Source organism: Hippopotamus amphibius, chromosome 4 (assembly GCF_030028045.1).
Source record: "Hippopotamus amphibius kiboko isolate mHipAmp2 chromosome 4, mHipAmp2.hap2, whole genome shotgun sequence".
Taxonomy (NCBI): Eukaryota; Metazoa; Chordata; class Mammalia; order Artiodactyla; family Hippopotamidae; genus Hippopotamus; species Hippopotamus amphibius.
This window is the reverse complement of record NC_080189.1, coordinates 13,116,733-13,143,720: the sequence shown is the minus strand read 5'-3', so window position 1 is coordinate 13,143,720 and position 26,988 is coordinate 13,116,733. Positions and strand designations below refer to the sequence as shown.

General features: G+C 36.9%; 1 protein-coding gene across 1 annotated transcript in view; it reads left to right on the top strand.

Moving 5' to 3' along the window:
* The first annotated feature begins 1,773 nt into the window (after nucleotides 1-1,773).
* LOC130851835 (probable maltase-glucoamylase 2) overlaps nucleotides 1,774-26,988 on the top strand; it is a 92,023-nt gene continuing 66,808 nt past the window's right edge. The window contains exons 1-11 of the mRNA XM_057732546.1: nucleotides 1,774-1,879; nucleotides 3,999-4,078; nucleotides 17,106-17,229; nucleotides 17,348-17,457; nucleotides 17,775-17,929; nucleotides 18,791-18,962; nucleotides 20,121-20,220; nucleotides 21,337-21,449; nucleotides 22,730-22,855; nucleotides 25,055-25,186; nucleotides 25,279-25,377. Of these exons, the coding sequence (XP_057588529.1) occupies nucleotides 1,774-1,879; nucleotides 3,999-4,078; nucleotides 17,106-17,229; nucleotides 17,348-17,457; nucleotides 17,775-17,929; nucleotides 18,791-18,962; nucleotides 20,121-20,220; nucleotides 21,337-21,449; nucleotides 22,730-22,855; nucleotides 25,055-25,186; nucleotides 25,279-25,377 (1,317 nt within the window). The remainder of the gene's footprint in view (nucleotides 1,880-3,998; nucleotides 4,079-17,105; nucleotides 17,230-17,347; nucleotides 17,458-17,774; nucleotides 17,930-18,790; nucleotides 18,963-20,120; nucleotides 20,221-21,336; nucleotides 21,450-22,729; nucleotides 22,856-25,054; nucleotides 25,187-25,278; nucleotides 25,378-26,988) is intronic.

Here is a 26,988-nt window from a genome sequence, read left to right as displayed (position 1 = left end):
AGTTACCAAGAAAAACTTACAATGGTCTAGAGAAGAATACAAAGTCATCAACAGAGTTTTGGGTGACTCCGGATGTATTTATGAGGCAAAAAAGCAAATTTAAAGGGAGAGGTTGATAATGCAGGAGAGAAGAAGGATAATTGGTAGAATAGATTTTTGAGAAATTCGAAGGTTCTTTGATTTAGAGAATAGATACTAGGATTATACTTAGACAAGAAGAGGGAAAACTCTGCCATTGAGAAGAGTGGGGAAAAGATTAGAATTTACCTAAATATGGATAATTTTTATAGAAAAGCTTGGGTTGACAAGAAGGAAGATGAAATAGTCTCTGCCAAAATAGTTATCTTGTCTGTGATGTTGGAGATGATATTGGCTGTGAGTAAGAGTGGTGACAGCGGTGGAGGCTTGAAAAGAAGGATCAGTGTTTGAAATTTCTGCTGTGAAAAATGAGAGGAGCTAGTGAGATTGTCCGCCTGTAGGCCCAAGATGTGTGGGAGATTCTAAACTCAGTGACATTTATGTTGGGCAGAGTGCATAGACCCAGAGTGCCGACGTTTGGACGGATGGTTCATTGCCATAGAGCAGATGAGGGAGCAAGGAAGCTGAGAGCAAGAATAGATACTGAGGTCCAGGTCAGTTGGGGTGAAAGCCAGGAGGGGGTAAGAGATTAAAAGGAAATGAAAGAGAAGAGAAGCTTTAATGTGATCAGAAAATAAGGAAACAATAAGAGGTTAAAAAGACACGAGCTTCTGACCTGTAATATATATACCTATATGTATATATGTATATGCATTATATATCTGACCAGTAAATAGGAAGTAGAGCTTCAAAGTTCAGAAGTGGAATAATTCTGGGGGATGATAAATTCCAGGGAATAGCCAATGTATGGGGATGATGGGAATGGAGAAGTGAGGAGTCACTGAAGTACAGGGCTGTCATGGAATGGTGAGGCACATATATATAATTATATATATTAATTATAATTAGAGTGGAAAGTGAGAGTACCTCCAGAATCTGACCTCATTGTGTAGATTAGGAAACACACATCCAAATAGTTGAACGACCCATCAGTTAATATGAAAACTAGGACATGAAGTTCTTCAATTCCCAGTTCAGTTCATACCCTCCAAAATACCAAATATTTTAAAACTTGGATCTATGCCTGATCTTTAGACATACTATGAGCCACAAAATTTATATGGATTTGTGTGCTGTGAACATACAAGGAAGCATTATGTTGAAGATCAGGATTAGGTTCATTTTTGTTACCAGATTCCAAAAAGGATCAGCGAGCTCTAAACAGTTAAACTGTCAGCCTCATGACATGGGAAGTGGAATAAGAAGACCTAGATTCAGGTTTTGCTACTTTCCTGCTCCCTGAGTGGACCTTCCTCTCTGCCCAGGAAGATCAAAGTGGCATCTAGGAGGGCTTTGTGAGCCATCTCAACCCCTCATCTCTCTTTCTTCTGTGCTCTATTCCGTTCCTCCCTTCCCCCTTCAATTCTGTATGTCTGATATATTTTTCCTTAGACAATACTCAGTTCTTCTGCAGACGAAAAGGGCAAGAGTCCTTCAGTATTGGGTGCACTGACTAAAATTAATTGGAGACTGTGATGAGTGGAAACAAATACTCTCTGGATTACATAAAGAGTAATGCTGATAATCAAGTCATCTTGCAAAGGAGTTCAAGTTCTAATCAGGATTGCCTATCTGTTCTTCTGGATTGATGGGGTTTTGTAGCTTACTTTAATCCTATTATCTGTGTCCATCTAGATGGCGACGAGGCTTAGCATATTGGAAATCCTTCTGATCATCTTCATCGTAATTGTGTTGGTTATAGATATCCTCTTGCTGCTTCTTGTGTTGGAGAAAACTTCAGGTAAGGGAGATGCTTATGGTTGCTAGATTGGAAGGATTGGAACATAAGTCCCCTCTGGATGCCAAAGACATCCTTTTATTTTTCATTCTTCAGCATGCCACGACATTGCATTATTCAAAATATACATCCACAATTAATTTAAATAAATTTCCAAATGGTGTATTCTTTTTCTGCAACTAAATCTTGAGTGCTAGTGATATTCAGGATCTCACAAGTCCCATTTGATGCAATTTTAACAAGATGCAAAGTGAGGCTCATTAGAAGCCTGTCCCTCCATCTAGAGTCATGTAATGATAGAGTCTTCAAGAAGAAAGAATAGTAATGGTGCCCAGTCCTTTTACATTATGAAAAGGAAATTGGGTTACAGGGAAGTTAAGGACTGATTAACTTGGCCTAAATATGTCAATTACAATTAACCTCCAGCCCGTATTCTTATTAAATAACTATGGTTTCTTCATAGATACTTTTGAAACTCTTCTCTCACAGAAACATCAAACAGAATGTCTTCTCCTCCATGCACACATTATACTCTAAATAATAATTTAGAGTATATCCATATGTTATTTATATATACAATACAAAATTCTACTCTTAAAATGCATTTGAGGTTTATTCTGCTTGATAAAGCTCACTTTATAAATGTAGATATAGCATGCAGTGAAAAGAAACGGTACCCGTAGCAGAATCCTACCTCCACAGTCTGTTTTCACCACTCTTCACAGTAAACATTAAGGCACTTTCTAGGAACAATTATGACTTTGTAAGATCATATGAAAAATATATCTCAAAATGGATCAAAGGTCAAACTGTAAGAGCCAAAACTATAAAACTCTAAGAAAAAAATAAGTATAAATATTTGTGACCTTGGATTTGGCAACAGTTTCTTAGATGTGATACCCAAAAAAGCATAGCAACCAAAGGAAAAAAAAAAAAGGAAAATTGGACTTCAAAATCAAAACATTTTGTGCTTCAAAGGACACTAGCAAGGAAATGAAAAGACAACCCACTAAATGGGAGAACATATTTGCAAATGACATGGCTAATAATGGTCTAGAATCCAGACTACATAAAGAAAGCTTGCAATTCAAAATTAGAAGAAAAATAATGGAATTTCTAAAATGAGCAAAGGATTTCACAGACATTTCTTCATGGAAGGTCTACAAATGACCAATAAAAAAAATAGTCAACATCATCAGTTATTTGGGAAAGGCAAGTCAAAATGAAATACCCTTCACACCCACTGAGGTGTCTGTAATAAACAAAGACAGTAACAAGTATTGTCAAGGACGTGAAGAAATTGGAACCCTCGTCCATTGCTGGTTGGAATATAAAATAGTGCAGCCACGTTGGAAAAGAATTTGAGAGTTCCTCAAAAAGTTAAAGTTAACTATATTACTTAGCAATTCCTCTTCTAGGTATATAATCAAGGGAATTTAAGACAAATGTTCACACAAAAACTTGTACGTGAATGTTCGTAGCAGAATTTTGTATAATAGTAAGTGAAAGCAACCCAGATGTAAATTAACTGATGAATAGATTTTGAGATGTGTTATATTCATATAATGGAATACGATTCAGCCATGCAAAGGAATAAAGTACAGTTACCTGCTGCAACATGGATGAAGCTTGGAAACATTATGCCAGGTGGAAGAAGCCAGATGTGAAAGGCCACATATTTTAAGATTCTGTTTATATGAAATGCTCAGGGTAGGCAAATCCATAGAGACAGAATAGAGTCCTGTTTACCAGGGACTGGGAGAAGAGGGGACTGGGAAGTGACCACTAATGGGTGTGTGGTTTCTTTTGGGGTGATGAAAATGTTCTGGAATTAGATGGTCGTGATTGGTTGTACAACTTTGGAAAATACTAAAAGCCATTGAATTGTACACTTTAAATGGGTGAATTTTATGGTATGTAAATTATATCTCAAAAAAGAAAAAACTAAACTAAAAGTACATGTGTTTAACCCTTGGAGAAGTGTTAAGCATTCTATGCAAATGTAGATACCAGCTACTAGTGATCACTGACTGGAGAATTGGCTGAAAATCTGGAACTGCTTCCTTCCTGGAATTGTAATTACACTACAAACTTTCAACTTTGTCCTTTCATTTCTGTGCAGATACCTCATTTATTCCGGAGTGCCCAGAAATCCCCGAATCAGAAAGGATAGACTGCGCCCCTGGCCAGGAGGTGACAGAGGTCAGAGAAAAAGGCTATAGGCCTGCTGGGTTTTATTGAAAAGAAATGAGTATGTGAAGTGGGGAGACGATGATGATGGAGTGGATTATGGGCCTCCAATTTGTTTGGAGCTCCTTCTTTCTTGTCTCATGAAATAAACAGCAACACTAAGGACGTCAGGGAAGCAGCCTGGGGTAAAAGGGGGAGGAGGCGGAACTAACAAAAGTGTTAGCCCGTGGGGTCTAAAGTCCAGAGCAGAGGGAGAGTTCTCAGTGTGATATAGTGTGATGCCAAGGACAGCCATGGAAAGGCTAAGTGTTTGAGGGCTAAACTATACATTCTTTGAGAATAGAGGCCATCAAGCATATATGGATGGCTGAGTCACTTGTAGAGCTCAAGTGACTTCTTATAACAAAGAGTCATCTGAAATCATGTTATTGGCACCATACCAATGAACATGTGCTAAGAAACATAGATTTTCTAGCTGAGTAGCTTCCAGAAGAATATCAACTATTTGAACCCTGCTTAGTTGTGACTTAATGACTTTATCAGAAAGGTATACATATTTAGATTGTATTTTTAAATTCCATATTGTATATTCTATATCCCATAATATCCTATTGGGATATTAATTAGGACTGCATTAAATTTTAAGTTAAATTTAGGTAATAATGACATAATAATTTTAAATCTTCCCATCTTAAAAACATAGACGGTCTCTCCCTTTCAACCCTTTTTTTATATATACGCATATTTCTCACCTGTCTTATGTTTCTCTTTGTATATATTTTATTACATATGCATTATGAAGTTTTCTTCCTAGATATTTCATATACACAGTTTCTGTTGTAAATACCATTCATTATATTTTTCTAACTGGTGCTTCTTTTATTACTAATGATTATCTTATATTTATTTTATATTTATAAATTTATATTATATTCTACTATATTATGCTAATTATATAATTGGCCAACTTAAATTTTCTATTGTTTCTAAAATGGTTTTGTAGCTCTTTTTTATCGTTATTAAGTACACAGTTATATCTGAGGCAAATAATCATATATAAGAATGAAATTTCCAAAAAAAAAGAATGAAATTTTCATTTCGTAGGATATGTACATGTTTATCTTCGGTGATATTGCAAAAAAGTTTTTTCAAAGTATTTGCGCCAATTTACATTCCCTCTAGCATTAAATATGAGTTAATTTGCTCTACATCCTAACCTACTCTTGGTGTTTTCTCCTTTTTCAACATAAACATTCTGTGGTTTTAATTTGGATGTTCCTCATGACTAATTTAGTTAAACACCTTCCCATATGTGATTGGCTAGATGGATAATCATATCTGTGAAATGTCCTCTCCATTTCTTTTTTTGTGCAGTTTTTTCTATTGGGCTGTTCATATTTTTCTTATTGCTTTGCAGTATATATATCTTCTGGATGCAAATCTTTTGTCTATATAAATTATAAGAATCTCCTTATGCTGTGGTTTTAATTTTAACTCTCCTAATGGTGACTTTTGATGAAAAATAGTTCTTAATTTTAAGAAACTCACTTTAACAATTTTATATAGTTAGTGCATTTTGTATTCTATTTAAAAATTTTCATCTACTCCAACATTAGAAAAATATATTCCTATTTTTTTCTCTAAAAGCATTGTTGTTTTATCTTCCAAATTTGATGTTTAATCAATCTAGAGCTGGGTTTTGTTTATATATCAGGTAGGAGTCCAGAACATTTTTTTTCCTTGAATTTCAATAGACCTATCACCACTTGGTGAAAGTACCATCTTTCCCCCTCTGCACTGTAATGCCACCTTTACTGTAAATCATGTGTCTTTATATGTGTGGATCTGTTTCTGGAATCTCTGTTTTGTTCCGTTGTTAGTTTGTCTGTTCTTTTTGCCAGTACCACACTGCCTTCATTACTATTGCTTTATGGTAAGTCTTGATGTGTAGTTGTGTAAGTTCTCCAAATTATTCTTATTTTTCTTCAAGATTGCCTAGCCTATTTTTGACCCTTTAGATTTCTGAATACATTTTAGAATCAGCCTGTCATCTTCCTCATAAAACCTACCAGAAATTTAATTCTGATTGCATAAAAGTCAGATTAATTTTGGGAGAATTGCTATCTTTTTAAGAGTAAATATTCTAATCCATGAATATGATGTCTCCCTCTAAAGATTTTTATTTTTGAAATTTTTGGTATAGAGGACTTGAAAATTTTTTCCAAAATTTTTCTGAGTACTTGATGTTTGATTTTATTTAAATATTATTTTTAAATTTTAAGTTTTCATTAGCTGTTGGCATATAGGTTTAAAATTGATTTTTTGAATATTTATTGATCTTGTAACAGAAATCATATTAAATTTACTTATTAATTCTCCTAATTTGTCTATAGATTCTTGGGTTTTCCTTATACAACATTACCTGCAAATAATGACCATTTAAGATCTTCTCCAATGTGCATTTTATTTTTTTCCCTTGTAACACTAAAGGATAATTTTTCCTTCTAATTTTTCAGTATACTTTGGGATACTTTATCTGAAAAGCAATATGCAACTATAGTAGGTTTTAGAGAATGGAAACTTCTGGAGACTGATTTTAAATAAACATCAGAAATAACTTTTCAGTAAAATATTAACTGTAAAAGAGGAATTTCTGATTTTTGAAGTTGGTTACACATCATTCACAGAATTAAAGCATCCATTAGAGACTCTACTGAAAAAATCCTCGCATCAAATGGAAGCTGGATTAGATAATTTCCAAGTCAATTTTCAATTCTCAAGTCCTATTAGTAATTTCTGAGTGGAAAATGACATAAAAATCTATTTGGAAGACAGCTGGAGAATACTCTTTAGAAAAGTTTGGTATTAAAGAAAGAGTAGAGAAAGAGACTTGTTATAAGTCAGCTGCCCTGATCCAGGTGTGAGTTTATGAGGGTCTGTGTTATTGTGTGACTATGGAAACGGAAAAGAAAGAGTTTTGTATATCTCAAAGGTTTGATTTTGGTGTCTGGGATTGTATGTAATGGCTTAAAACTGAAACAAGAATGTTAGGGCAGATTGCACGTGAAAGTGTTGTGTTTCCCTGACTGTATTGGATTTCTTGTCTTACTGTTTTTTATAGAGGTCGATAGACTTTGGAACCATTTATGGCAATCTAACTGACCTTTTGAACTTTACAGATCTCAGTTCCAGAGGTTAGCAGGGATACTTAAACGTCTGACTCAGATTTAGGAAAATCAGCTATCCAGAAGTTATCCAGAACCCCCAAACTCTTTCTCCACTGATCCCCTCCACCATTTTTTGTTATCTAAAGAGGAAGAGGCAGGAATATCAGTTACATATATCTCTCTCTCCATATATACAGTATATCTCTCTCTCTGTATATATAAATATAAAACTGATATATATATATGGAGAATTCATAAATTTAGTACATTTATGAAGATTGTAGGGTTGTAATGTAATTGCTTTGTTTATGATAGGCATGAAACATGGATTTGTTATATTCATATTGTAGTTCTTCAGAGCAATTACATTAGATGTTAGCATCTAAAATACTTGTCAGTACTCTACCTTTTCCAAATGAGTAGTATTGTGACATCTTCTTTTGTTTTTAAATCACAAAATCTATACTTGGATATAATTCTTTAATAAGAAAGATTCAGACATTATTGTTATGTACGGAATAAAATAGTTAAGTCCTTATTCGTAATGCTTTCTCTCTACCTCCAAATCACCTACCCAGAATCAGGTCAATAGCTTGGTATGTAACCTTCTCTTGATCTTTCTATGCTTTTGCATATGTTTGTATATATTTATATATTTTCCACATATATTTATATATTTTTTGCTTTGTTTTGACATAAATTTAATCGTACTATATATCTTATTTTATAACTTGCTTTTTAAATTGAGCATTATTATATTTTAAAAATTGCTTGAGATGATCATATGATTTTTTTTTGATCAGTGTTGTGAATTACATAAAAAATTTCTTAATTTTGAACCACTATAGCATTCGCTTGATATAACCCTTAGTTGGCTATTATGCATCAATTCTTTTAATAAACTAATAAATTCAGATTGCTAACATTTTATTAAAATTTTACACCTTTGTTTTTTTAAGTGAAATTGGCTTATATATTTCTTTACCTCATTTTATTTTTATTTTATTTTTTATTTTTTTGGGGGGGTACACCAGGTTCAATCAACTGTTTTTATACACATATCCCCATATTCCCTCCCTTCCTTGATGCCCCCCCTCGAGTCCCCCCCACCCTCCCTGCCCCAGTCCTCTAAGACATCTTCCATCCTCGAGTTGGACTCCCTTTGTTATACAACAACTTCCCACTGACTATTTTACAGTTGGTAGTATATATATGTCTGTGCTACTCTCTCGCTTCGTCTCAGTTTCCCCTTCACCCCCCGCCCCCTCCCATACCTCGAGTTCTCCAGTCCATTCTCTGTATCTGCTTCCTTGTTCTTGTCACTGAGTTCATCAGTACCATTTTTAGATTCCGTATATGTGAGTTAGCATACAATATTTGTCCTTCTCTTTCTGACTTACTTCACTCTGTATGACAGATTGTAGTTGTATCCACCTCATTACATATAGCTCCATCTCATCCCTTTTTATAGCTGAGTAATATTCCATTGTATATATATGCCACATCTTCTGTATCCATTCATTTGTTGATGGGCATTTAGGTTGCTTCCATGTCCTGGCTATTGTAAATAGTGCTGCAATAAACATTATGGTACAAGTTTCTTTTGGGATTCTGGTTTTCTTTGGGTATATGCCCAGGAGTGGGATGACTGGATCATATGGTAGTTCTATTTGTAGTTTTCTAAGGACCCTCCAAATTGTTTTCCATAGTGGCTGTACCAACTTACAGTCCCACCAGCAGTGCAGGAGAGTTCCCTTTTCTCCACACCCTCTCCAGCATTTGTTGTTTCCAGACTTTGTGATGATGGCCATTCTGATTGGTGTGAGGTGATACCTCATTGTGGCTTTGACTTGCATTTCTCTGATGATTAGTGATGTTGAGCATCTTTTCATGTGTTTGTTGGCCATCTGTATGTCTTCTTTGGAGAAATGTCTATTTAGGTCTTCTGCCCATTTGTGGATTGGGTTATTTGCTTTTTTGGTATTAAGCTGCATGAGCTGCTTGTATATTTTGGAGGTTAATCCTTTGTCCGTTGTTTCATAGGCAATTATTTTTTCCCATTCTGAGGGTTGCCTTTTAGTCTTGTTTATGGTTTCTTTTGCTGTGCAAAAGCTTTTAAGTTTCATGAGATCCCATTCATTTATTCTTGATTTTATTTCCATGATTCTAGGAGGTGGGTCCAAAAGGATCTTGCTTTGATGGATGTCATAGAGGGTTCTGCCTATGTTTTCCTCTAGGAGTTTGATAGTGTCTGGCCTTACATGTAGGTCTTTCATCCATTTGGAGTTTATTTTTGTGTATGGTGTTAGGAAGTGTTCTAATTTCATTCTTTTACATGTTGCTGTCCAATTTTCCCAGCACCACTTATTGAAGAGGCTGTCTTTTTTCCATTGTATACTCGTGCCTCCTTTGTCAAAGATAAGGTGCCCATATGTGTTTGGGCTTACTTCTGAGTTCTCTATTCTATTCCATTGGTCTTCCTTTCTATTTTTGTGCCAGTACCATATTGTCTTGATCACTATGGCCTTGCAGTATAGTTTGAAGTCAGGAAGCCTGATTCCACCAACTCCATTTTTCCTTCTCAAGATTGCTTTGGCTATTCGGGGTCTTTTGCGTTTCCATACAAATCGTAAGATTTCTTGCTCTAGTTCTGTGAAAAATGCCATTGGTATTTTGATTGGGATTGCATTGAATCTGTAAATTGCTTTGGGTAGTACAGTCATTTTCACGATGTTGATTCTTCCAATCCAGGAACATGGTATGTCCCTCCATCTGTTTGTGTCGTCTTTGATTTCTTTCATCAATGTCTTAAAGTTTTCTGCATACAGATCTTTTGCCTCCTTAGGCAGGTTTATTCCTAGGTATTTGATTCTTTTTGTTGCAATGGTGAATGGGAGAGTTTCCTTCATTTCTCTTTCTGCTCTTCCGTTGTTCGTGTATAGGAATGCAAGAGATTTCTGTGCATTAATTTTGTATCCTGCTACTTTACTAAACTCATCAATGAGTGCTAGCAGTTTTCTGGTAGAGTCTTTAGGGTTTTCTATATATAATATCATGTCATCTGCAAAGAGTGACAATTTTACTTCTTCTTTTCCAATTTGGATTCCTTTAATTTCTTTTTCTTCTCTGATTGCTGTGGCTAACACTTCCAAAACTATGTTGAATAACAGTGGTGAGAGTGGACACCCTTGTCTTGTTCCTGTTCTTAGAGGGAATTCTTCCAGTTTTTCTCCATTGAGAACAATGTTGGCTTTTGGTTTGTCATATATGGCTTTTATGATGTTGAGGTAATTTCCTTCTATGCCCATTTTCTGGAGAGCTTTTATCATAAATGGATGTTGAACTTTGTCAAAAGCTTTTTCTGCATCTATTGAAATGATCATATGGTTTTTATCCTTCAATTTGTTGATATGATGTATCACGTTGATTGATTTGCATATATTGAAGAATCCTTGCATCCCAGGGATAAACCCCACTTGATCGTGGTGTATGATTTTTTTAATGTGCTGTTGGAGTCTGTTAGCTAGTATTTTGTTGAGGATTTTTGCATCTATATTCATCAGTGATATTGGTCTGTAGTTTTCTTTTTTTGTGACATCTTTGCCTGGTTTCGGTATCAGGGTGATGGTGGCCTCGTAGAATGAGTTTGGGAGTGCTCCGCCTTCTGCAATATTTTGGAAGAGTTTGAGAAGGATAGGTGTTAACTCTTCTCGAAATGTTTGATAGAATTCGCCTGTGAATCCATCTGGTCCTGGGCTTTTGTGTGTTGGGAGATTTTTAATCACTGCCTCAATTTCTGTACTTGTGATTGGTCTGTTCATGGTTTCTATTTCTTCCTGGTTCAGTCTTGGAAGATTGTATTTTTCTAAGAATGTATCCATTTCTTCCAGGTTATCCAATTGATTGGCATATAGTTGCTTGTAGTAGTCTCTCATGATGTTTTGTATTTCTGAGGTGTCCGTTGTGACTTCTCCTTTTTCATTTCTAATTCTGTTGATTTGCATCTTCTCCCTTTTTTTCTTGATGAGTCTGGCTAATGGTTTATCAATTTTGTTAATCTTCTCAAAGAACCAGCTTTTAGTTTCATTTATTTTTCTTATGGTTTCTTTCCTTTCTTTTTCATTTATTTCTGCTCTGATCTTTATGATTTCTTTCCTTCTGCTCACTTTGGGGTTTCTTTGTTCTTCTTTCTCTAGTTGTTTGAGGTGTAAGGTTAGGTTGTTTATTCGATCATTTTCTTGTTTCTTAAGGTGGGACTGTATTGCTATAAACTTCCCTCTTAGAACTGCTTTTGCTGCGTCCCATAGGTTTTGGGTTGTTGTGTTTTCATTGTCATTTGTTTCTAGATATTTTTTGATTTCCTCTTTGATTTCTGTAGTGATTCCTTGGTTGTTTAAGAGTGAATTGTTTAGCCTCCATGTGTTTGTATTTTTTGCAGTTTTTTTCCTGTAATTGATATCTAGTCTCATGGCGTTGTGGTCTGAGAAGATGCTTGATATGATTTCAATTTTCTTGAATTTGCTGAGGTTTGATTTGTGACCCAAGATGTGATCTATCCTGGAAAATGTTCCGTGTGCACTTGAGAAGAAAGTGTAGTCTGTCGTTTTTGGATGGAATGTCCTATAAATATCAATTAAGTCAAGATGGTCTAATGTGTCATTTAAAGCTTGTGTGTCTTTATTTATTTTCTGTTTGGATGATCTGTCCATTGATGTAAGTGGGGTGTTCAAGTCTCCCACTGTTATTGTGTTACTGTTGATGTCCCCTTTCATAGCTGTTAGCATTTGCCTTATGTATTGAGGTGCTCCTATATTGGGGGCATAGATATTTACCATTGTGATATGTTCTTCTTGAATGGATCCCTTGATCATTATGTAGTGCCCTTCCTTGTCTCTTTTAATAGTCTTTACTTTCAAGTCTAATTTGTCTGATATGAGTACTGCTACTGCCGCTTTCTTTTGATTTCCATTTGTATGGAATATCTTTTTCCATCCCTTGACTTTCAGTCTATATGTATCCCTTGGTCTGAAGTGGGTTTCTTGTAGGCAGCATATAGAAGGGTCTTGTTTTTGTATCCATTCAGCCAGTCTGTGTCTTTTGGTTGGAGCATTTAATCCATTTACATTTAAAGTGATTATTGACATGTGTGTTCCAATTACCATTTTCTTAATTGTTTTGGGTTTGTATTTGTAGGTGTTTTGCTTTTCTTGTGTTTCCTACTTAGAGAAGTTCCTTTAGCACTTGTTGTAAGGCTGGTTTGGTGGTGCTGAATTCTCTTAACTTTTGCTTGTCTGGAAAGCTTTTGATTTCTGCCTCAAATCTGAATGGGATTCTTGCTGGGTAGAGTATTCTTGGCTGTAGGTTTCTCTCTTTCAGGACTTTCAGGATATCCTGCCATTCCCTTCTGGCCTGCAGAGTTTCTGTAGAAAGGTCAGCTGTTATCCTGATGGGTTTTCCCTTATATGTTGTTTGTTGCTTTTCTCTTGCTGCTTTGAATATTTTTTCTTTGTGTTTAATTGTCATTAGTTTGATTAATATGTGTCTTGGTGTATTTCTCCTTGGGTTTATTCTGTATGGGACTCTCTGTGCTTCTTGGACTTGGTTAATTATTTCCTTTCCCATGTTGGGGAAGTTTTCCACTAGAACCTCTTCAAATATTTTCTCAGACCCTTTCTTGTTTTCTTCTTCTTCTGGCATGCCTATAATTCGAATGTTGGTACGTTTAAGGTTATCACTGAGGTCTCTGAGGCTGTCTTCTAGTCTTTTTATTTTTTTTTCTTTTTCCTGCTCTGTGGCGTTTATTTCTCCCATTCTATCTTCCAACTCACTTATTCGTTCTTCTGCCTCAGTCATTCTGCTGGTTATAGCATGTAGAGTATTTTTAATTTCAGTTATTTTGTTATCCATTGCTGTTTGTTTTTCTGAGTTCTTATGAACTGTTTCTTGTACTTTCTCTATTTTGTTATCGAGATTTTGTATCATTTTTACTATCATTACTCTAAATTCTTTTTCAGGCATTTTTCCTATTTCCTCCTCATTTATTTGGTCTTGTGGGTTTTTTTCCTGCTCCTTTGCCTGCATGGTGTTTCTTTGTTTCCTCATGGTTGTCCAAGCTTTTGGAGTTGCTTGTCCTGGTGATAGAGGTGTTTATAGAAGACTGTCCAAGCCTCAGACTAATGTCCAAGTATTGGATTAAACGAATATTCAGTCTGCTGGTGTTGGAGGGTTGCTGGCAGAGGTGGGGGGCAGCTGTGGCTCACTGAGGAGACAGGGGCACTGGAGGCAGGGGTTCTGGGAAGTGCTCATTGTTATGACGGCTTATATATTTCTATTTGACTGTTTACTTGGACTTTCCTTGTTTAAGTTTGTTGCCAGAATTACTCTTGTTTAATAAAATGAATCAGGAAACTTTCTTTTTCCACCTTGTTCTGAAAACCTGTGCATATTATATGAGAATATTCTATTCTCCAGATCATCTGGGCAAAGTATCTTTTTTTTAGGGAAAGGTCTTTGACAGCTTTTTACAATTTTCAATGATTAATGGTCATTTCATATCTCTTCTTACCTAACATTGATTATCTAATATTTTACTATTCGAAAATTCGAATTGTAGTTTCACATTCATTGGTAAATATTTGTATAAATAGTTTTCTCATAATTCTTGTATACGTTAAGAAATCTTATGTATCTGTTGTCATTCTCCATTTTTGTTCCTAATCTTATTTGTCTCCTTCCGTTTTTTGTCAAAATAGGACTTGATAAGGCATTGAAAATTCTTAGATGGTTTCAAAGAGTCTCCTTTAGATTTATACCAAAACATATCCTTACACTATAGTAATTATCAGTGTGGAATTATAGCAGGAATTGTAATTGTGATTTACATTAAAAATTTCTTATACATGCTGTTAGAATATAATAGGAAGTTCCCAACACATAAACATATTGTGCACTTAAATTTAGTTTGTAATAAAAGTGGAATTTCAAATCAGTAGTGGAAGCAAGGTCTATTTCCTGGTGGTGTCTGATTTACTTACCATGTTTGTCGACAGCACCATAGCACATGAACTTCAATGAAGTTCATGTTCTGAATTAAATACATTGTCATACCTTCTGTCTCCCAGCATGTCTCCTCACTCCCTTAGCCTATGAACAAATACTTCCCGATAGATACTTGCTTGTAGATACTTGCTTCTTTTCTCTTTCATTAATCACTGCTTTTACTCATTAGTTTTTCATGTAGCTTTTATGGGTTTATTTTATCCTTTTCTAGTTTCCTGTGTTGTATATTGAGTTGTTCATGACAGATAACATTACTTTCTTTCTCTCTGATTCCCTCTTCCCTCACCTGTGTTCTCTTTTACTCCTTTTGGAATCTTCCAGTTGCATGTTGCTGCCTGAGTCCATTGGTTACTTGACTTACCCTTTCATACTTCCACGTCTTTATCCCTGTGTATTATGTTCTTGGATAATCCTAAACTTAATTAAAAATATTTCTCTTGCCTTGACTCTTTTTTCTTTTATTGTTTCCTTTTTGTTATTCAGTCCAAATATTAAGGACTTTTAAACTTTGTTGTTAGATATCTTAACTTTCAATATTCTTTGTTACTTTCCTTAATGGAAGCAGCAGCTGTGTGTCTCTCCTGAAGGTAGTAATTATATTTATTCTGAAGGCTTGTAATGTTTTTTTCTATTAACTGCTTCCTCCAGTTTGTTTATTAACTTTGGTGACTTTCTATCATGATGTTGGCTTCTCTCAAGTGTTCGGTGATTCCCGACTGTCATCATTCTATTTCCTTATCTACGACTGCCTGTCCTATTTACTTTAGCTCCTGCTGAGTATTTAGAGAGAAGGAAAGGACTGCTAGAGAGAAACATGGACACTTGTGTGGGGGTGGAGGCGGGGGCAGGGGCATTCTGCCGTTGCCATGCCTTCTGCCTCCCAGCATCTCTCCTCCCTCAGCTTGTGAACAGCTATGAGGTCGAGTCAAAAATTATCCGCACTCTGGCTGTAGAATTGATTTAAATTAAGTTTTAGAGAAGACAAATGCATCATTTTTCGACATAATCTCCTTGCTTTTCAATGCACTTTGTCCATCTGTCAACAAGCATCATATTCCCTCATTAAAAAATGTTTTAGGCTGAGCTGCGAGCCATGAATGTACCGCAGTTTTCACTTCTTCATCAGAAGGGAATCTGCATTCTCATAGGGCTGCTTTCAGGGGGACTGAACAGGTGAAAGTCTGATGGAGCAAGATCAGGACTATAGGGCGGATGCTTTAACCTCAAAACGAAGGTTTTGCAGAGTGTCAACAGTGCAGGCAGAAGTGTGTGGAAGTGTACACCCTCAAACCACAAAAAACAAATCACTGCATGCTGCTATTCTTTCATGCAAATCACAAGTGGGGAATCCAGTTTTGCTCGCACCACAGTTACAAATGAACTAATGTAACACATTCACATCTGCACAGCAGTGACTGGGGAGACAGTAGCCTCGAACAGAAAGCACTGATAAAACAGTGTGGCCAACAGAAGTTTTAATATAACCGGAGTGTGGATAATTTTTGACTCACCCTTTTACTTCCGGATGCCTACACATTAGCAAGAGCTGACCAATAGCTGTAAGGAATGTCTGATTGGCCAGCTAAATGTTCATTCTAGAGCTTCCCAATTAATCATCCACAACTATAGCCCAGGTTCTCTTCCACTTCTCCATACCTACCTGACTTGGAGCAGTTCTTTTTCTTCTCCTGTGTTTTAGGCTATGAATGTGTGTTTTCCCTGAAGTTGATAAAGTTGATTTTCTGTGGTTCAGGAATTTCATAACTTTTCTGGTCTGCTGTGTTGAATTATATTTTGCTGTTTTATAATGGATTTGTCATTTTCTTCTTAATGATACTTCTGTCAATTCATGTAAATTTAGTTGGGTGGAGAGGTAGATGCCTGTGCTTATTTCAACATTTTGGTTCAATTTCCTGTCTATTTAATTTATTATATTATAACAAAATGAATTTTTATATAAATTAATCTGAAATTTGTAGGACCTTTAGAAAATACAACTCACCTAATAACAATAACTTTAAAAATCTATAATCAAAGCACTCTGAAAAACCACATGTGGTTTATTTTTACCTTGCGGACACTATTGGTTTTTTGATGTCACCACCTTTCGCAGCTTGATCTTAATTTTCTCTGTTTTCCTTTGCTTTCCTTTTCTTACTTCTTAAAAATGCATTTCTTCATGCCATATTGTTAGCCATTTCCATGACTCTTCCTCGTGAGAAAGTCCAAAGTGCTTGGTCCAGTATCCAGCTCACTGGTGGTGTGGATATTGTGTGCCTCCCATCTTATTTCTCTCCATGGGTATTCTTAGCACAATGAACTTGTGGATTTTCTGAGTCTATCATGCATTGCTGCTTTCTGTGCTTGGAGTACTGCTCTGCTCTTTACCTGTCTAACCCTTCCTGGTGCATTAAGACTGGACTTACCTTTCACTTACCTGGAAATCCTCCCCACCCCACTCACAGCCTTCTAGGCTGGGTACCATGGCTGGTGTGTGTGTTCCCTTAGCCCCTGGGCACACTCCATTGCAGCACTCATCATACTGTCATTGCCTGGATTTATGACTAGATTGTAAATTTGCTGAAGGCAAGAACTGTGTCTTATTTATTTGTATTATTAATTCCTTGCTTGGTAGGTAATAAATGCCTATCAGATGTCTGGATAGATGTATGACTAAAAGAAGAATAAATACATGACTGAATAGAATTATGACCTGTCATAAATTCTTCTTGGAATTTGGTTATAAATAAATAGACAACTAATACTTTCCTTCCTCCATTTCATGTAATGCTAATTCTGTGCCTTTGTTACAGGAAGTCTGCAGACAGAAATATCAGTGCTGCTGGAAGCCTGTGCCAGATACTGATGTTCCCTGGTGCTTCTTCCCCAAGAACTGGGGCTATGAGATCAGCAATTGGGTTACAAATAAAAGCACAGGTGAGCACTGCCCTAGTGTTGCCCTAGGGAATAATTCTGTCTGAACCAGATAAATTAACTGCAAAATAAAGGCTAAATCTTCTCCCTCTCTCTCTCTTTCTCCTTCCCTGACCTTTAGCATACGCTGCCCAGTTGAGAAGGTTGCCATCCCCATCTCTGTTTGGAAATGATGTAATCAACGTCCTCTTCACAGCTGAATATCAGACATCCAATCGTTTTCATTTTAAGGTTAGTTTGATAGCTCCCACTGAAGACATCTCTGCAGAAAGTGGAGTCTCTACTCTGGGTTCAGATCTTTCTTCTTTATGCACTGCATACAGCTCTGGAGGCAGGAGGTGCCTCTGATTCTCTCTGCAGGAATCTCCTGATGGGATGGACAGACTAAATTTTATTTGATGGGGACACATGATTGGGTGATTTCTTTCTACAAATCAGGAAACACAGGGTCACAAATTAGAAGCTGTTATTATTGGGGGTTATTTGGGAGTGAAAATCTTTTGTAAAAGCTCTACAAGGAAGTGTTCCTTCTGTTTTCCATCTGACAGATCACTGATTTCAATAACGTGCGCTATGAAGTCCCCCATGAAAATGTTAAGCCGTTTGGTGGGACCGCTGATACCTCCAATTTGAGCTATCATGTCGAAGTCACTCATAAACCCTTCAGCATCAAACTAACGAGGACCAGCAACAAAAGAGTCTTGTGAGCTTTCCCACGCTCTTTGTATATCTTTAAATGTACTTCCCAGTACATTCTGACTTAACTCGGGTGGGTGAAGAGATAAGTGTGACTTGGGAAAATGTTTAAACCTGAAAAAATGTCAAAGCTTTTACTGTAAATCACTAACACTGGTAATCTATCACAACTGCAAAACAAAGAATACTAAAATGTGATGTGCTCATTTGCTCAGTTATATACATACACCTGTGATTCATGTATATTATGAAAGAGGTAGCTTTATTATTGATATTTTGGATTACCATTTATACTGGAACTCAGCTTCACTGTTTATCATTCCAAAGTGTTATTTCCTGAGAAACTTACCATCAAGCACCTAGCAGCAGCTTAAGCTTACATCATAAATTGTGCTGGAGAAAATACAAGGATGATGTCAGTGAAATCTGTATTCAAATCCCGGCACATGTGAGTCACTGGTCATCTGTGTGAAATTAGGCAAATTACCTCACCTCATCAGTCTCCATTTCCTTGGACATAGAAAGAGAATCAAAATATCCACAGTTGCTGTGTGTGCTGAGATGATATTTGTAAAGCACCTAGGGCGGTGCCTGGCAGGAAGTAGATGGACAGCAGATGTGAGGTTGCAATTACTCTCTTCCCCCAATCATCCAACTTGAGTTTGTGGCTTCACATCTCCAGTGCTGTGCTCCTCTAGCATCAAAGAATCAGAGAAGCCCTAGAAAGGCCTTCGAAGGTCACATATGAGTGGATGATGCTAACACAGAAACAGCTGTTCTCTGAATGTCCAGGGAAAGGAGCAGACAGTTTGCTGGCAGAGAGAGCTGTTTGGTGACTCCCGCTCTCACTCCATGGCCCTTTCTCCAGGTTGGACACCAGCATTGGGCCCCTGCTGTTTGCTGAACAGTTCCTGCAGCTGTCCATCCGACTGCCCAGTGCCAACGTGTATGGGCTGGGAGAACACGTGCACCAGCAGTACCGCCACAACATGGCCTGGAGGACCTGGCCCATCTTCACCCGGGATGCCACCCCCACCGAGGTGAGGTTCCCTTCCTCCTGCTGATCGCTCACAGTAAGGAATCCCTTCTCTCCTTTCCAGAAAGTAACCTATAGTGTAAAGTAAACCATGAAGTAAAGTAGCCTACAGAGTTACATGTACATATTATTTTGCCCAATTTAGATCTGTTTGTGTGGGAGAATATTTTTTCTCAAGCTTTTTAAACTCACAATCAGTAATATATTGATTTTTAAAGACATCTCACTGTACCAGGGTTCAGTTTGTGACATCACACAGGGATCTTTCGTAAAGCCTTCTGTATATTATGATCTCCATATCTTCTATTCTTATAGCACTTATGTTTATACACACTCTTTTTATATCAGTGTTCATCACAGCCCTGTGACAGATCAATATCTTTTTTAAAATTTTAGACTTTTATACTACCTATTATATGTTAATTATAGAAAATTAGAAAATACAGTTAGGCATAGAGAAGAAATTCAAAATTGCTCATAATATTATCATCATTGCAAATATTTCCCAATAAAAATAATTTGATGGAAGTATAATTTATGTACTGTAACATTCACCTGTTTAGTGTACAATTTAATAATTTTTAGCACATTTACTGAGTTGTGCAACCATCATCATAACCCAGTTTTAGAAGATTTTCATCACCCATTATTATCCAGAAGGATCCCCTCATTCCCTTTTTGACTTAATCCCAACTTACCCCAGTGCCTACTCCACCCCAGACAATCACTAATTTACTTTCTGTCTCGATAGATTTGAATTTTTTTGGACATTTCACATAAATGGAATCATGTAATATAGGGTCTCTTGTGTCTGTTTCTTTCACTTACCATGACATTTGATGAGGTTGATGGGACTTCCCTGGAGGTCCAGTGGTTAGGACTCGGCGCTTCCACTGTAGGAGGCACAGGTTCGATCCCTCGTTGGAGAACTAAGATCCTGCAAGCCATGTAGCTTACTACTAGTGTTCCATTGGGTGGATATACTGTATTTCGTCTATCTATTTGCCAGTTGATGTTACTGTCTTAAAACCTTTTTGGTACAATACTCAACTACATCATGCTGACTGAGTATGTGTTGTGCCTGGCTTTTGACTTTATTTTAGGGTGAATAAAAACATTTTCAACATATATTACTATGATTTCTTTTCATTTTTGTTGTCAGGGCATGATTAATCTGTACGGAGCTCACACATTCTTCTTGTGCCTCGAAGACACCAGCGGCAACTCTTTCGGAGTTTTTCTGATGAACAGTAACGCCATGGGTAGGAAGCATCTTTTTCTCTTGGCAGGAAAATGTCATGGGATGCTGCCTTTATAAAAACGATTTTCATAGTGAGATCAATGTTTAACAGAAGGTATATTGGACCTACAATGCTTCTGTAGAAACTGGAACCCCAAGGTAGCTTAACCTGTTTACAAGTCCAATTGATGCTGGAAGCTATTTTCATTGAAAACTGTTACAGGGTCTCTTTTGATGCAATGTTTCCCATAATATTTTGTAGATAATCGGCTCCATTGCTGACACCTTCCAAAGATACCTGTAGATTTAAAGATGTAAAGCATGCTGTCTGTCTGTAGGCAACAAGGCTGTATTTTGTAGGGTTTCTCATAGCCCACCCCTTCCCCACTCTAGAATCTTCCTCCTCCAGCTTTTGGACTCATGGTGCTTAAGAATTTATTTTTATTTTTAAATTGTAGTTAAACTCATCTAATAAGGTTTTAAAAACTCTACCTTTAGGTTAAATCATTCGCGAATCCTGGACATTTGTATTTTTATATGGCCAGATTAAAACAGAATTTGTCCTTTTTCTTAAAAAAAATCAATTCTTCATTAGTGTTTTGCTCATTTAACAGTTTGATAAACTTCAGCAGTCATCTAAAAAAAGGAACGTGTGTGATTGTCATCTCTTTAAAAATAAGACTGGGGCTTCGTAGGTGGTGCAGTGGTTAAGAATCCGCCTGCCAATGCAGAGGACACGGGTTCGATCCCTGCTCCAGGAAGATCCTATGTGCCGCGGAGCAACTAAGCCCGTGCGCCACAACTATTGAGTCCATGTGCTGCAACTACTGAAGCCCACGCACCTAGAGCCCATGCTTCGCAGCAAGAAAAGCCACGGCAATGAGGAGCCTGCACGCCACAACGAAGAGTAGCCCCAACTTGCCGCAACTAGAGAGAGGCCGCATGCAGCAACGAAGACCCAATGCATGCAGCAACGAAGACCCAATGCAGCCAATAAATAAATAAATAAATAAATAAAACAAAACTAAATTAAAAAAATAATGACTGAGCCTGTTTTGGAGAACTCAGGTATTCATATTCCAGGGAAGAGTATATTCCCAACTATGCCGTTCTAACAACTCTGTCTTAATCCTTGCAGAGGTCACCCTTCAGCCCGCTCCTGCTGTCACTTACCGCACAATCGGGGGCATCCTTGACTTCTACGTGTTCCTGGGAAACACTCCAGAACAAGTGGTTCAGGAATACCTGGAGGTGTGGGCTTTGTGTTTAAATAATTACTACTCATTACTGTTATCTCATACACTCATTATAAATTAACAAGAGAAAAATAAAATTTATGAGTAAACTATGGATTCCAAATGCTGGGATTGTGAGTCATTCATTAGCTGTATGTTTCCTTCTCTACACATTTACTGAGTGCCTTCTGCATGCTGCAAAGGCACTGTGCAAGGCTTGAGAAATGCAAAAATAAGTTAGATGCCATCCTATTTTCAAGGTACTCATAGTCCATCTTTGTCTGATCAATTATTCCAAAGGTAAGCTCTAAGGCCACAGAGCAGTAAAATTTATTCATTCCTTCATTCAACAAATAAAAATTTAGTGAAAAGAAACTACGTAAAAGGGACCATGCTATTTATTTTTTGATTTAAATTGTAGGGTGGGAAGGAAATTTAGACACCATTTAGCCTAAACTTCCTACTTTACAGATGAAAACAATCAGGTACAGAAAGATGAAGTGATTTGTTCAAGACGACACAATAGAGCATACGAAATGTGATTCCAGTTGCAAGTGAATTTATAATCACATAGGAGGAACGTGACATAGCCTTAAATAATTATAATAGGAAACACCTTGTAATAAATGCTATTAATGAGATGCACATGCATTGTATGGGGATTCAGAGGCATGAGACAGTCCCCCTGCTGAGGGGACTCTCATAAGGGAGGACAGGATGGTGCCTCTTGGGGAACATGTAAGACAGGGCTTTATCTGGGATCTTCTCAATGTTGGCTTGAGTACCTCACAGACTTGGATTTTAAACATCGTCCAGTATTTCTTCACCCATCCCACTCTTAATACTATCAGTCCTGATTCCTTTATGCTTAGCACATACCACTGTCTGAAATTATATTAGACATTGATGGGAGAGCAGGAACTATGTTTACTTTATGCCGGGATATCCAAGTGCCTGCGTCAGCCCTTGCCACATTGTCAACACTTAGAAAAGATTTATTGAGTGAATGAATGTTACCTCTTTCCTTCCCCCAATGCTTGATATTGTTATTCAAACATTTTCTATAAATCCCATTACTTTCTGATGTTGCAGTTGTCAGGAATATATTTAGGTAGTTAGCAAAGAGATGTGAATTGTAGAATTCTGCAAATTACCCTAGGAGATTACTCTTGGCTCTGACATTTTTAGATCTGAGGACTTTACAGAAAGTGAAGTGGAGGCAGTGTTTTCTGTGTCAGACATGGTGATACAGTGTGTATTCTCAGTGCTTAGACACGTCTTTATTTATCCTTTCAGCTTGTTGGACGGCCATTCTTGCCTCCCTACTGGAGTCTTGGGTTTCAGCTTAGTCGCAGGAATTATGGTGGCATCGATGGACTGAAAAAAGTTGTAAACCGAAATCGTGACGCTGAGATCCCATATGTAAGTTGAAACTTCTCTTATCATGTATAAGACACCATTTCTTATCTTTTATTTTTTGCATCTAATTCAATTTATTAGGAAGAAATACAGATAGATGGATATAGCTGGATGGATGCATAGACAGATAGATAAGTAGATAGATAGGCATATCTACTATCAGAAATTTGCATGGTAAATTACCTATCTTATCATGGGAAGAGCACAATTTATGGGCAGAAGGATATGGTTTTGCATTTTAGCTTTACTTTTCCTAGCTTTATGCAATATTGGGCTGGTTAATTAATACCTATGAGCCAGTTTCCTCCTTTATAAATGAGAATGTAAGACAACTTTGGTGAGCTAGTACTGAAGAATGCCTTATACTATGCATGGAAAGCATGTAGCATAGAGGATGAACGCTGTCAAAGTTAGCCATTAGTTTATGAGAAAGCAACACCTGGGGAGCTATGGTTACTAAGTGCTGCTGGTGATCATAATGGCTTACAGTAAGTGAGTGTCTCATAGTGACCTTGTATACTCCTTCCAGGTCTAGGCAACTGTAATTTTGAAAGCTCTAAGCTTGTAAAGTATGTATGATGTTCAATGTCCACTAATAAATAGATAATTATTGTGTACAGTATTTGATAAGGTTCTTTAGGAGATGCATAACGTGGTTAAGGAAGTTATCAAAACAACTTATTTGGGGCTAGATCTTTGGAACTGTGTTGTAAGCACAAATCTGGTTGGCATCTGAAGGAAGATTGTACGGGTGGAAATGACTTTGGCCTGATCTCAGGATTTTTCAGTCCCTTCTTAGAGTAGCAATGAGGGCAGGCAGGATGAATTGTTCCTGTGAGAACACATGCCCACAGAGTTGTCTTGGTGTTAAGGGGAAATTGACCATGTGTTTCATTTTACTTCACCCATATCTGCTATCTGTAAACACCCAATTCCAAGAGGAATCAGACCAAATCTCGCCACATCTTTATTATTTTATGAAGTGATTTCACATTTGCAGTTAAACCCCACGCACTGGTATTTTGTAAGTGAGGAAGTGGAAACACTGCCTGGTTAATAACTCTTCTAAGGTCGCTACAGCTAGCTGAATGGCGGGACCAGGATTTCAAAAGCAGTTCTTTTGACTACATGTGGTGCTGGTTTCAATCTGTCCTGATGCTTCTGATGGGAAAGGCTTTTTGGAGGTGTTGTTGATTCAGAAACAAATGAGCTTTCCTTCCATGGATGGACTCTTTCCCACCACAGGGCTGTAGAGGACACCTGGGTCCTAAACGCCCGCCCAGTATTAGTACAGATGATACTGTATTGCCAACACACCGCAGGCCACATTTTCCTTCAGGTCTGTAGGCTAGAGCCTTCGAACACATGACTACGTGAGGAACACTTACTTAGAAGTCCTTCATATGTCTTTGGAGTATGTGGTAAATTGGGGAAAAAAAGAGCATCTGGAATCCAAGAGCCTGTCACCAAAGCCTGTCAACCCCCACCCACCCATGCATGTGACACTGGGAAATGTCACTTAACCCCTTCACACTTCCATCTTCTAATTAAGAATAACACCTACTCCTCACAGGCTGGTATGCAAACACAAAACATATGTATACGTTACGGGGATATGTGTATAAAAACAGATGATTGAACTTGGTGTACCCCCCCAAAAATAATAAATAAATAAAAAAAATTAAAATTAAAAAAAATATGTATACATGAGAATTTGGTTAATTAAAGCTCTGTGCTTTTATTATTTATCTTTGTTAATTATTACTCTAGCAGTTCTATAGGGCAAGAAGGCCATTTTCTCCTCTTATGGTCTAGTCTAGCTTGATGTTTAGGCTCCAAGTTAGAACATGGTTATACTATTACTAATATACTCATTCAAACACACATTTAAAGAGCATCTGTTTTATGTCAAGCATCCAAGCTCTCAAGTTACAAGGATGAACAAGATCCAGTCCCTACCTCAAGTTCCTCTCAATACCCAATGACATGCTTCTATCAGGATGAAAAGGTAAACTGGCAACCTAAGAGTGCCAGTATCTTTCAAAAAGGGTTTCTTTACTCCTAGAAGGTAGCCAAGTCTGGGAAGTTCTGGGATGGTTAAGAAATATGGCTTCAGTTTTAATGATCGAGAACCAGAGCTGTAATATTTTCCATCATCATGGTCTTAATTTTTGGTTCTAACTGGCCAGCGCTATCTTTCAGGATGTCCAGTACTCTGACATAGACTACATGGACGGAATGAAGGATTTCACTATTGACGGAGTGGCTTTCCATGGTCTCTCAGATTTTGCCAAAGAGTTACATAAATATGGACTGAAATATGTAATTATTATGGTATGTTCAAACACTTATTCTGTTGCCTAGTTTTTCCTTTCAAAGTGGAAAAAAGTTACAAAATAGTATTTATTATTTTATTCATTTATTAGAATCCTGGCATCTTAAATAACTCTGACTACCAGCCTTATGTGAATGGAAGAAAAAAGAGAGTGTGGATCTTGGGGGACAAAGGCTTTGTTGTTGGACAGGTAATTTCTCAAGAAAATCAGAGTAAATTACAATCATTTTGGGAAGTTTGTACTTTTGGTATGAAGATGGGTAGAAGGCAAGTTACAGTATCATTACTGTTTTCATGACTTTACAGTTTTATTATTATTTTTTGACCAGTAGATGCAATAGTAGAATGATTAAAATTCTGAGATTTATTTTTTAATTGAAACATATTTGATATATAATGTGTAAATTTAAAGTACACAGCATGTAGATTTGGAACATATATACATTGCAATATGATTGCAATTGCCATTGTAGGAATAGCACCTCTATCATGTCACATATTAACATTTCTTTTCTGTGGTGGGAAAAATTAAGATCTAGTCTCTAAAAAGCTAGACTCTCACCCTCTAATACTACAGATAATTGAGAAGAAATATATTATTAGAGGAAAATTCATTTATTCTTAAGGTCCCCCTGGCTCCCAATTTCTATCTCTTTTCCAAGATAGAAAATTCAACCATGACAATGTAGTAAGTTGCTCTTAGGCTCATGTGAAACCTATTTCAGGTAATATATTTTTAATTTACATGAGACTTTTCGATAGAGCCCAGCCTTTATTCTAAGGTCGCAGTTTCAAGCACTGGAGTAGGCTACCTAGGGGCCTATTTTTAGGGCAGCTGAGCTTCTGAGAGTACTTTAAACCATGGTTAGGTAAACTTCTATTTCAGTTGTGGGTGGGGTCAGCCCTAGATGATTGGATTATGTGAGATTTGCTAAAACTGGTAATAAAATTTATGTGACTGCAATTCTTGTTGTTCCTGAGCAGTTTTCTTTGCTAAACTGTCTCTTCAGGGCTATCAATGCACTCTTACCTAACTCACTTAATTCCTATCATTGATTTTGTTGTTTACAATACTGGATTCTATTTAGTTTCTTTTTCATTGATTCTAACTTTTCATGAAGCAATAGAGGTTTCTTTATTTCCCCAAACCAATTCTTTGCTTTCACTGTTTTGTTGGAAGTGAACTCTGTTTGAATTGAATTTCTAAAATATCAGGTAGACTGATATTCATGTATAAGTACAAAATCAGAGGCCATGGTCACATTATTTTGGTTATCTAAAAAGTAGATTAGCCAGCCCTGTGAATTGTTCCAGTAGTACTCATATTTGAGTGGTATATAATTAGGAATTTGCATATATTTATAGCTACCTCCTCTGGCTAATAAATAACACAAGTCATTTGATCTAAGATATTGGCAGAGTTAGTCGTCATGAAGGTGGTTGGGGTTCATTACAAAGCCATTCGGTTAGAGTAAAGTTTGCTGGCCGTGCTCTGGATAGAATATTGCTGCAGCTGACTTCTTTGCCACATGCCTGTTCCCTGAAGTCCAAAATCACCTCTGATTATTATTTGATGTCCCTTCACCTAAAAGAAATGACCAGGAGTTCAGGTCACTTAAAGGGGGAACTTTAAGCTCTCATCTTGAGTTTTAAAAAGTCTCTGCATATACGTATGTATACACACACACACACACACACACACACACACACACACATGATATTACTTGAGCGTAAAGTTGTCTCTAAGTGACAATCCATAAATTTTCTGGAAAAATGATCAAGAAAGTATGCGCAAAAGCTT